This window comes from Schistocerca serialis, chromosome 8 (assembly GCF_023864345.2).
Source record: "Schistocerca serialis cubense isolate TAMUIC-IGC-003099 chromosome 8, iqSchSeri2.2, whole genome shotgun sequence".
Lineage (NCBI taxonomy): Eukaryota > Metazoa > Arthropoda > Insecta > Orthoptera > Acrididae > Schistocerca > Schistocerca serialis.
In genome coordinates this window covers 163,438,929-163,451,336 of record NC_064645.1, presented here as the reverse complement: position 1 = coordinate 163,451,336, position 12,408 = coordinate 163,438,929, and the positions used below count along the sequence as shown (strand labels likewise).

Below are 12,408 nucleotides of genomic sequence, written 5' to 3'. Positions count from 1 at the left end.
AGAAGTAATAGCACTTGTTAAGTATTGGTGCTGAGCAAAATGTAACATTGATTTTACCAAAATATATTATACATTGAAACTTCCTTTGGAGGTGGGGGGGTTTTAGGCACAAGTGCTTTGCCAACTGAGCTACCGAAGCATGACTCGTGACCCGTCCTCATAGCTTTACTTCTGCCAGTACCTCGTCTCGTACCTTCCAAACTTAAGAGAAGCGCTCCTCGAAAATTATATTATACTTAACTATTTTCAAAGTCGCCATGAAAAAGAGACTGCAACTGAATCTTTTTCTGGGTTAGCTGGCTTCTCATTTGTAGTTGGAATGAAACTGGCTTCTCGTTTGTAGTTGGAATGAAACTGGCTTTGAAATTGGACAAGTACTCTACAGTAGTATAGATTTCTGCAGGAGAGGGCCCGGCAACATACTTATGTGTTTCATGGAGCGATGTTGTCAACACTTGCTCTGATGGTATGATGGGAATGAAAAGTAGTGTGTCATCTGCCACATCTGTGCAGCCAGTTAGAGAGCAATTGGCAGATGACTTGTTCGGAAGCCAGAGACAAAGGAAACTATTCTTACATTTTCACATCGGTATAGATGTGGAATCTGCTATGTATTCAGATAAAACAGCTGTGTCCCACCACAACCACAACCTTGGAAATTGCAATATATTCTGAAGGAGGAGCAAAATTACTGTGAGAGCTGAGATTATTAATTAATTGCTGCTTGTATATAGATGCTGCTGCTACTGGTGGTGGTGGTGGTGGTGGTGGTGGTGGTGCCACTGCCTCTGCTGCTGCTGCTGCTGCTGCTAACGATGATGATGATTAAAAATAATAAACAGATGACTGGCTTAGATAGTAAGCAAAGAAGGAAATGAAGATAAAATCAGTGGAAATCATTATCTTTTTCTCCTTCCAAAATGTAGACAGTCAGTAAATTGCATAGGTTTAGAACAGGTATGGTGTTAACTCTGTTAGGCAGATAATTTAACAGTGAACCAGTTCGTAATATTAATTAGAATATGTTAAAAATAAAATTTTCTCGAAGAGCCGCTTAAAAAAAAAGGGGAGGGAGGGGGCAACGCCGTACACCCAGGTAAATACGGTATGCATCAAACAGCTACTTAGAGAATTTAAAACTATATTTCAGCGATGCAAATGCATCTCACTCCTAGCCCCCCACAAAAGCTTCATCCACTGGTCAACAAGTAATTAATTCATTTATTTTATTTTTATGTTATTTATTTGTTTTTTCTTCTTCATACTTCTCTTCCTTCTTATCCTACTGACTTTTGTTGATCCACTGAATAAACTGTTGTACGCTCTGTGAGGCAGATTACCTATGAATTGATGTGCTCTATGCCATATAGTTTCTTTTCGTACTTTGTAGGTGGATGCTTGTGAACTCTACTGATAGGTGCTTCTTTCATATTAATGCTCATTAGTTGTTCATCATTTAAAACTTAAGAAGAATTATCTGTTACATTTTTAATGCCAATGATGATTTAATTTTTTATAGGGATAGTTCTTTGGACCTGAAACAGATGTATGAAAGTGTTGATGCTGAAGCACCAGAAATTGTAACAGAGATTCAGTGGCCACCGCTTGATGTCAACTTGCAGACACCGAACCAGTACAAACTACATCGAGTCCCATGCCTTTTTGAACCCTGTACCATTAGTCACAATACCACTTGTAAGTAGATGCCATAGTATACTACTTCTGGCAGTTTTTAACTTTTTCCTTGATTATGACAAAGTTATCAAATATCATCATTCATTATATGCTTTTGCAGTGTGTGATGTTAAAATAAGCTGTAGTGTAAATAAAGAGTCTCATGACAGTTTTCAAATCAAGATTTATGTACAATGACACAGGGGGTGCATTAATTATTATTTTCATATTTATTATGCTTTAAATCATGGGTGCTGACAAAGGATAACAACTCTTACACACTATCTTACAATATACTAAACATTTGTCTGTGCTTTCTTTTTCCAGATAAAACCCAAAATAAGTTTAAACCTAATAAAAAGAAGAAAAAGAAGAAGAAAAAACCCATCCAAGAAAAAAATAAACATTCTGAAGGACAGACTAGTCACACGATCCAGTGCTGCTGATCACCTATGTAGCAGCAGGCAGAGATAAAGGTGTTAAGTACCTCTTTCCAACAGAATTGTGTACTAAAGCTTAATATTCCTGTAGCAGAAGTTGGAAAAGCTGGGGAAATTATTGTGCTGTATTTGTTCTCGAAAATTAATATTTATTGTAGATAACAGAGTTTAATCATTTTCAGTTTTGTTTTGTTTTGTCATCTGTTCAACTCACTCTGCGTAATCTGTCAGTGTATAGATTCCTGTGAAAATAGCTCCATAGTGTTCCTGGCCATACATGTAAATCAAGGGAGCCGCACATGAGCACAGCATATTGATTGCACCTCACGTTTGCCTCCAATATGACATGTCCCAACATGATGACTCATGATGCACAGAATGCTTGTTGTGTTCTGTTTCTCATTATAGTTAGCCAGAATAATCATTTGCTAGATGCTGTGAATGCTCCAACATGTCATTAAAAGAAAAATTAAATCCTTATTTTATGATAATTGTTGTTAGGATAAATATATCTTTGGATTACCTTTACAGATGCATTCTGTTATGCAAACTTTTTCTGTAAATGACTTTTCATTTTTTGGGGAGGAAGAAAAAGAATACTATATGTGAGAACTTACAGTGTATTTCATCTTGTGATGCTATCCTTAATGAAATGCTTTGTGTTCACTCACATTTCTATAACAATCAAATCTAAGATCAAAATAAATTCAAATTATTATTCATAAATAAATTTTAGTGAAATCAAATTTGACATTTATCTATCATCAGTAATAGCAAAGCTTAATAATGGTACACAGTCTGATGCATCTGTTTAGTTTCTTGTACATGTTAAGCCCTTCTGTTCTTATTAATAAGCACCAAAGCAATTATCGAACATAGAAATACCAAATATTCAGTATTTTGATCAATGTTCCAGCAGATCTTTATCTGTTCTACACTCACATTTCCTCTCCTTGTCATTATTGGTGGCACTTCATTCTACATATGCAGATTACACATGTGCTACTCGCCTGTGGGTAATTCATCTCGTTTTGCATATTGTTTCTAGATTTGAGTCCTATTGTTGATTGGATAACTCATTTTTCATTTTCACATTTTAAGCATCCAGCCACTACTCATGGATGTACCTCTGTAGGTACCCATGCTAAAGTATTTTCTTTTCAGAGAGAGAGAGAGAGAGCGCTAGTTTGCTCTGTATTGGAAGGTGATCTTTCCTCACAAATTGGTAAATGCATTAGTTTATATAATCTATTAACTCAAAGAAGTCTGTTTACAAATAAGTTGAACATCCTGGATGGTGTATAATTGTGTATATCATTGATCATGAAACTGGAGAGACACTGAACAGCAGAGTGGACATAGAAAATAACAACTTGGATCAAACCTCATAGTGGTTCACATTGTAAACCTCCAGCATATAATTTGAGAAAACTGTATGTCTGTTAAGGAACATTTACAGCTTTCAAACATGTACGTTTAATACATAGTTTCTCTGTTTTGTTGACTTTCTGTACAAACAAACTGTATTTCTATGGTTTTGTAAGATTTTGTGGTGAACTTTGTTTATCTTCTGGTGCAGCGTGGTCAATTATTGCCAGACCAATAGTGGAGATTCACGAACTTCAGCACAGAAGCTGCCTATGGGGCTGGGCCTTTTAGGTGCCTGTGTGTGAAAGCAGCTATGGAACAGTGGTAGAGAATGGTTTAATTAGGAAGTAAAGTGTGCTGGTGAATTTGCCTTTCAAAAAATTAACATTTTCTTCAAAAGACATTTTTATTTTCCAGGAAGCTCATAACTTTCTGTTCACAGCTTCTGCAGTTATAAATAAGGTAGTCTCAATCCCAGATATCTTTCAAAAATTCAGAATTTTGAAAAGGTTACTTTGTTACATGTGATCATTTGTAATTACAATTACTGAATACTTTAGCATTTAAACCAATAAAAACATTAACCCTTTGATGGCCACTAAGGGCGAGCATCCAGCTGCCCAACAGGCTAAGAGGGCAAAGGTATTGAGCAGCTGGCCGGCGGACAGCTGGCACAGCCCTACGACTGCTGCATATTTCAGCCACTGTTGGGTAATCACACATTCTAGCATGCATAGAATCCCTTATAATAATAATCTTCATAAAAGTAGTGTAACACTGCACAGTCACAATGTTTGCAGTTGTTGATAACCACAAAAGAGAACTTCAAATCCAATACAAGCTTTCTGTTGAAAGTTTATCCTGGGCTGAGGAAAATGATACAAACTTTTTTACTTGTTACTGGAAAACTCTGTAACATATTTACACCAGTGATATACATGTCTGTTACTTATTATTAATATTGGACCAAGGTTTTAAAGTGAACAGTTCCTAGCAAAGACACCCAAAATTCAAGACAGTCTTCTCCTCCATGCGACAATGAGTGTTGCTAAGAAACTGCAAGTATTTGATACACTCCTCATCTTTTGAAATACCTGATATAAATGATTAATGGAAAATCTCATATAAGATGTGAAACAAATACTAACAAAGAGATAGAGGGGCTGGCCAGTACTTACCTCAGCTCAGTACAGCCGATAGATACACATAAAACAGAACTGAAAATTTACATTCCTAGCTTTCGGAACTTTGTTCCTTCATCAGGGAGGAGAGAGGGGAAAAAAGGGAAGAAGGGAAAGTGGATTCAGTTACTCACAACCCAGGTTATGAAGCAACAGGGAAAGGTAAACAGGGAGGGTAGCAAGGATGGAGGCATGGTTGTCAGAGGGAAGCCAAAGATATATCTTTGGCTTCCTTCTGACAACCATGCCTCCATCCTTGCTACCCTCCCTGTTTACCTTTCCCTGTTGCTTCATAACCTGGGTTGTGAGTAACTGAATCCACTTTCCCTTCTTCCCTTTTTTCCCCTCTCTCCTCCTTGATATGAAGGAACAAAGTTCCGAAAGCTAGGAATGTAAATTTTCAGTTCTGTTTTATGTGTATCTATCGGCTGTACTGAGCTGAGGTAAGTACTGGCCAGCCCCTCTATCTCTTTGTTAGTATTTGAAATACCTGATATGTCATTTTTGCATACCAATTCGTGCCCTCTGACATTATATATGTTTGTATCATGTGTATGTTGTTGATTAGGTAACCAAATTGTATCTATTCGATTGACTCATAAGCAGAAAGGGACCAGGAGCACATGAAAGCTGTATGCTTTACTAACGTTACAGAGAAGAGCAGATAACGACGACATTGGCAGGAATGTTGAAATGTGGACAACTGTGTGTCGCCATTCTATTGTGCATGTTTACCTGCTACCACGCCCAGCTGTCAGGCCATTCTACCTGCTGGGCATAAATGTATATCCATAGCCACAGAAGGGTTAAATACTTGAAACCTAATAGAAAACATAAAGATTATAAACAACTAACTTTTTTTGAAATTTCACTAAAACAAAGTTATCCTGAACACAGTGATTATTAAGTAATTAGAACTTGAATTCTCTCTCCCCCCCTTCTCCCCCTTCTCTCTCTCTCTCTCTCTCTCTCTCTCTCTCTCTCTCTCTCTCTCTCTCTCTCGAAAACTTTTAGAGAATAATATCTTCTTTTCCTTTTGGGCTGAAGACTTTTGGGTCATTCCATACTGTCATCCAGGGTCCTACACCCACCTGTCACAGATGTTTATGAAAATTTATATTTGAATTGTATGCATAGAGACAAGAAAATATTCAAAGTTTCATCCAATTCTAACAAGTAGTTTCTGAATTATCACCGTTTAAAGTTTTAGGCTAATTGTACTTCCAAGGGTGATTAAGACATAACTAAAGCATGCATGCTTTTACAAAATTTGAAGCAAAATTGTTAGTTTTGAAGCCAGAGCCTTGAAATTTTCACTATTTTGTTCTAAATTAAACACTGAAACTGGCAGATCTACAAAATTCCGATTTATAACATTAGTTTATACTGAGAAACTGTACTGAAACTCAAAATATTGTTAATTTCAAAATTGTGGTCTAGGCGTAGAAAATTATGAATAGCTAAAAAATCTCTCTCCAAATAAACCAATACAACCATATATTTTTGAAAACGGCATAAAATTGCCTTTTAAGTGGTGCAAAAATAATGGTGAGGTTCTGAGTTGCAACAATTTTATAACAAATTGAAGTCAAATTTTGTAATTTACTTTGTAAAATACATGTTTGATACAGTAATTAAATATTTGAGTCGATACAGCTGTGAAAATACCAGATGAACTGAAGTTATGTGTATCAGTTATTTTTAAATAAAGATTCATACATTGAGAATTTTACAGAATAGGTTTACTTACATTTGAATACATGAGTTGGCAGTTTTGCTTCAGATTCTGTAAAAGCATGCACACTTTAGTTACGTCTTAATCGCCCTCGGAAATACAGTCAGCCTAAAACTTTAAAAAATGATAATTCAGAAACTACTTGTTAGAATTGGATGAAACTTTGGATATTTTCTTATCTTTGTGCATACATTTCAGATATAAATTTTGGGACAAATCCAAAAACCTTGGGTTTTATATCTACTTTTGGCTGGATGATTTGGCGTGGAATGACCCTTTTGAGTTACTTACTACCTCTTGGGGACTTTAGTTTATTTTACCATTTCATGAACTAGAGGCAGTTTCTTCAAGTCATAGTATAGGTCACAGTTTCTTCCTGTGTTAGGAACGTGGTTTGTATTGTTTCTCTTTGAGTGGGAAGGATTTTCATGATTGAGTATACATGTTTTAAGGTGGTGGTCAGTATCCTTACTTTGTCGTGATCCTTACTTTGTCGTGATCCTTGCTTAAAGACTTCTAAGTAATGGATTGGAATAAGTCAGGTTGTGTTGTGTGATTTATTTCCAAGTTTTTAATTGTCTGTGCACAGAGCCATTCTTGCACTGTGGTGAAAGATACATGAAGAGAAAACTAATTATCTTAGTGCAACTGTCAGGCACTAATGACAATGTAAAACTGTCAAAGGATAAAACCCTCACTAATATTTTGAAGTGAACCATGACTTAGGTATTAGCTCAGTACTTCACTTCTTTTTTCATTTGCTGACATGGGGGGGGGCACTGCTTTTTGTCGCAGAACCTCATGGTGCAGTGAGGCTTCTGCTATATTTATTCACCCTTTAGTGTTAAGCCAGTGGTTGAGTGAAAGCACTGCATCAAGGCTCAAAATAATTCAAAGTTCATCTACTCACTGATAATACAAGAAATTGCTTCTCATGGGTTCAGTTCTGTACTGTGAGGATCTGTTAATGGCCTAAATAATTGATTTACAGAATCATACCTTTCTGTCATATTCTATAATCTCTCTGAGTTTTAGGTACGGTTTAACTATAATCTATATGTATTAGAAGATACACGTCTCTTCTAACACTTGTATTCCCTATGCCAGTCACATCTTTGATTGGTACACAGGCCAGTTACTGGGAACACAGGATCTCTCTCCCCGTCCCCTCTCCCTCCCAAAGCCCCATATTGAAATCCTCACACATTAAATTTTCATTGGAACCTACATCCTGTCGGATATCGCTTAATCAGGTACCATGCCTCCTTCTTCATGTAAAATCTATAGTGATAGGGTGTATAGGCCCCAGGCAAAACACAAAAACGTGGAAATTTTTTCATCTGGGAAATACCCAAGAATTTTTTAGGATTCTGTGAGTTTTTCATTATTTTTGTTTTCATTTAAATTTCTGTAATTTTGACTAGTAAGAACTGATACTCAGACAAAGAATTTGACTTTAGCCCACTAGTGTAGAATAATATTGCAGCAGTAAAGCACAACCGAGAGAATAAGACCAAAATAAAACTTCAGTTGCAAAGACAGTGCTCTATTGACAATAACAAAACCCAGTGCATTTGCAAACGTCTGCTGACAGCAAAGTGTGTCAAAGGCTTGAGGACAAAGGCTATGCACATACTTTAGTTACCAAAACAGGTGGCACTATATACCAATCATTGTATATTGACTATTGTAGACACTTACTGTAGCCTTTGAAGTTATCCTGGAAACAAACAGATGGCACTTGCATTCACTCACAGCCAAATTAATGATGAGAGAGTGAAGTAGGAAAAAAAATGAAAATCATGTGTGTGTGTGTGTGTGTGTGTGTGTGTGTGTGTGTGTGTGTGTCCATAATGTCCCATGTGCCTCCCTTTTTTCGTGGGTTTTTTACCTCTCAGTGGAAAAAAAAATCAGAAAATGTATTGACCCAAGCATTTCAAGAAAAGTAGTAAAACTGTTTGTATTATTGATTGTTCAAAATCTTACAGATCAGTAACCTGCATGCCCAATGAAACAAGGTGTCATTCCTAAAACTGTGTTCAGAAACATGACTGTAAAATTTATCACAATTAAAATTAAGTGCATATAGGCTAAAGAGTGAGAACATATAGAAGGAGAATTAGTCTTTAACTGAATCTAACCAGATACAAAACATGTAGTAAGTCTGTTATATGAAAGCACGCTGAAAAGTGATGCCTCGGAATTTTTGGTTGCTCTCAATATTGGTTGTTGTATTAAATGTCATGCATATTACTCGGCAGACTTTCTTTCTTCGCTGACTCAAGTTGCAACACTCTGCCACTAGGGGGCTCTGAATTGTAGTATGTAACATGGCAGTATGTAAAGTAATAATGTCGATGCAGGCGAAACAGTGTGCACATTTGCAGCACTAAAAATTAAAAATAAAATACAAAATCATAACTCAAATCAATGACATACTATTCAATTAAACTTGTCTATTTAGACATACTGTAGTGCAGTCACACTGTAGACTAATAATACAAGAATTGTTTGAGTAAGTTAGATTGTAGGTAGTCATCAATAGAATAAGTGAGATTTTTTTTTTTTTTTGCTTTATTCCAAAATGCGCTTCTATTTTCCTTAACTGTTAGGGATAATTTATTGTAAAGCCCATTGCCCCTGTTTCTCACAGAAGGAAGCTTTTGCTTACTGTTTGACAGAACTAGAATGAGTATTATGATAGTGAATAGACTTTTTGGTCTCAAACAAATGTAAATTCTTATTAACGAACACCACAGTTTCTAAGATACAAATGCAGAGAACCGGCAGTATTTTCAGTTCTCTGAAAGTAGCCTTAGTGAAGGTACACGGAGATGCCTACATCATTACCTTTAAAAGCCTTTCGTACATCACAAAAAATTTACCAAATGCTGACTCTCAAAATGCGACTCCATAAGCCAGTGTTTTTCAAACTGTGGGTCACAACTCCCTGGGGGGTCGCAAAGCCTTGCTCAAGGGGTCGCGATTGCAGGAGAAAGCAGTTGCAGCATAGCCGGTAATGTATGTTTCATGACGATCATCTACTGTGGTATAAATGTCACACGGAAGTGACAAGGTTTTGTGAAAGCACCTTTCAGATTCGCTGATGTTCAGATCTGGTACTTATTTGTGATAATGAATACAAATTTAATTTTAACCTGTTGAAGAGTTCAAATACGCAGACACTTGCAGCAGTGAAAACCCACCCGATGTCTGTCGATCTCTTCTCACTTCTGTGGAATGGAACTAGGGCATCGAGAGTCACTAAGTCTTGTACAGATAGTATTTACCTCTGAGAGGTTTGCAGGGAGAGGGAAAGGACCATATCAACTTTCGGGCTGGAATGGTGGCGCAGTGGTAGTGTCTCGTGTATTACTGACAACTTAGTTTACATGCCAATCATCTGCTGTGATAAAAGTATCACATGGACCGAGAACAGTTTATGAAAGTGCATCTAGAAGATGCTCACGTTCAAATGTAATACAAAATGGCTGCAACAACACACACACAGCTCATGTGCAAGATTTGGCACCATGTTTACTAGAATGCTTTTCAGTAACAAGCTTTGAAGTAAACATTGGATTGCTAGGATTGGTAGCAGTGAGACAAGACATGAAGTACAGCAACTTCTACCAAGCGGATCTAGGATGCCTAACCTAACTCAGACTTTAATCCGCACACTGCATGTTGACATTGTTTCTGTTTTCCTAGTTCTGTGGCTTTATTGGGAAACCCACAAAATCATCGTTGCTCATCACCTGGTTAATTTCTCATTTCTTTCGTGTAGTTAATTGTGGTGATTACCATGAAGTGAATCACTGTTTTTTTGAAAGTGCTATATAAAGGAGTTATAAAATATCATACGAAAAACTAGTACCATCATTTGTAAAAATATATACTACATATTCTCGGAATTAATTAAAAAGAAATGTTGTCTTTTTTTGAAACTGATTGAAAGTAATTAAAATAACCATCCTGCCACATGTCTCAAAACTAGGGGTTCTGTAATACAAAAACATAGGCCTATGGAAAACAATATTTATTTTTTATTAAAATACCATAATTCCTTGTTTAACATTAATTCTGAATTGAGCATAATGTAAATTGTTTTATAATAAATACACCGTGTTAATGATAAATAAATGCGAAACTGGAAAAGTGGTTTCAGGAAGCAATCGATAACTAAATGAAAAAGATCCAATACGTAACTGTGAGAAATTTGAAAAAAGATCTACTTGTTTATAAATTAATTATACAATGTAATGCATTCCATTCTGAAAAAAGTACTAAAACAGTTTATAAAATGTACATCCTTTTTTACAAGAAGTTGTCTGAAGACATTTGTTTTTACCTTCTCTTCAAAATGAGTCATAAACATGGAAGATGGCTAGCTGAATGAAACATCTGCCTATGTATTGGTTTGTATAGAGATATTTCAAGGCCATGAAGTAACATGAATCTTGCTTGCAACACTGTCACAGAGAATTTGGTAAAATCTTCTAGGAGACCCGAGCGGAGGTGTCTGTTACAATAATTGCGAAGTTGAGGGGTGTTGCTAACAGTACAGCTGAATACCTTAGAATCTTGTAAGAACATTAACAATTCACCTTTTAGTTCCAAAACTCGTGTCAATACCTTTCCTTTGGAAAGCCACCTGACCTCTGTGTCATGAAGGTGGTTTTGATGGAGTGAACCCATGTCTTCACAAATGATCTTAAACGGTTGAGTTTGCAGTGCATTACCTTTAATAGAGTTTATGACTTTGATCACCTCTTTAAGCAAATCATTTAAATCAGAAGTTAAAATTGTGGCTGCCAGAGCTTCTTGATGAAGAAAGCACTGTGTCCACGAAAAATATGGCATTATTGATTTTAAATTCACGACGAGCCCACTTTTACTGACAGCCATAGCTTTAGCACCATCACTACAAATGGTGATTAGATTAGATTAGGTTTCGTTCCGTAGATCCGTGCTGAGGAGTTTTTTTTTTTTTTTTTTTTTTTTTTTTTTTTTTAAAAAAAAAAAGCTGACATAACAATATTAATAGTATGAATATATACAATACATCATTTGTTTCTATTAAAAAATTCGTCAGTGGAGTAGAAGGAGTTGGCCACTAGTAAGTCTTTCAGGCTCCTTTTAAACTGATCTTTATTTGTAACTAAATTTTTTATGTTTGCTGGCAAATGATTGAAGATGAGTCTTCCTGAGTAGTTGACCCCTTTTTGAACTGAAGTAAGTGCTTTTAAGTCCTTGTGCAGATCATTTTTGTTCCTGGTATTGTATGTATGAACTGAGCTGTTAGTTGGAAAAAGAGATATATTATTTAGGACAAATTTCATTAAGGAGTAAATATATTGAGAGGCAGTAGTTAGTATACCCAGTTCTTTGAAGAGGTTTCTACAGGACGTCCGTGAATTTACTCCACTCTGAAAACTTTTGTTTGACTTGAAGAGTTACCCCAAAATATTATACCACATGACATTATGGAATGAAAGTAGGCAAAGTAAGCAAGCTTTTTCATTTTTATGTTGCCTATGTCTGCTAACACTCGAATTGCAAATACAGATTTGTTAAGGCGTTTCTGCAGTTCTGTGGTGTGCTCCTCCCAACTTTATTTATTATCACGTTGTAATCCCAGGATTTTAAGACTGTCAACCTCTTCTATCTGCTCTTCTTCATACTTTATGCATATTCTGGGTGGAAACCTCTTACAGATTCTGAATTGCATATAGTGAGTCTTTTCAAAGTTTAATGTCAGTGAGTTGGCTTTAAACCATTTATTAATAACCATGAAAATATCATTAGCAGATCTTTCTGGAACTACACTTGACATATTATTTATTGCAATACTTGTGTCATCTGCAAACAAAACGAACTCTGCTTCTGGCAGTGTAACTGATGAGATATCATTAGTGTACACAAGAAAAAGCAATGGCCCTAAGATGGATCCCTTTGGGACACCACATGTAATTTCTTCCCATTCTCATGATGACTGATTACTTAATTC

General features: G+C 36.1%; 1 protein-coding gene across 1 annotated transcript in view; it reads left to right on the top strand.

Moving 5' to 3' along the window:
- The window catches only part of LOC126416431 (little elongation complex subunit 2-like), a 221,806-nt gene extending 218,983 nt beyond the window's left edge, over positions 1 to 2,823 (top strand). Inside the window, exons 12-13 of the mRNA XM_050084151.1 lie at positions 1,520 to 1,695; positions 2,002 to 2,823. Coding sequence (XP_049940108.1) covers positions 1,520 to 1,695; positions 2,002 to 2,120 — 295 coding nt within the window. The 3' untranslated portion in view covers positions 2,121 to 2,823. The remainder of the gene's footprint in view (positions 1 to 1,519; positions 1,696 to 2,001) is intronic.
- Positions 2,824 to 12,408: the final 9,585 nt, after the last annotated feature.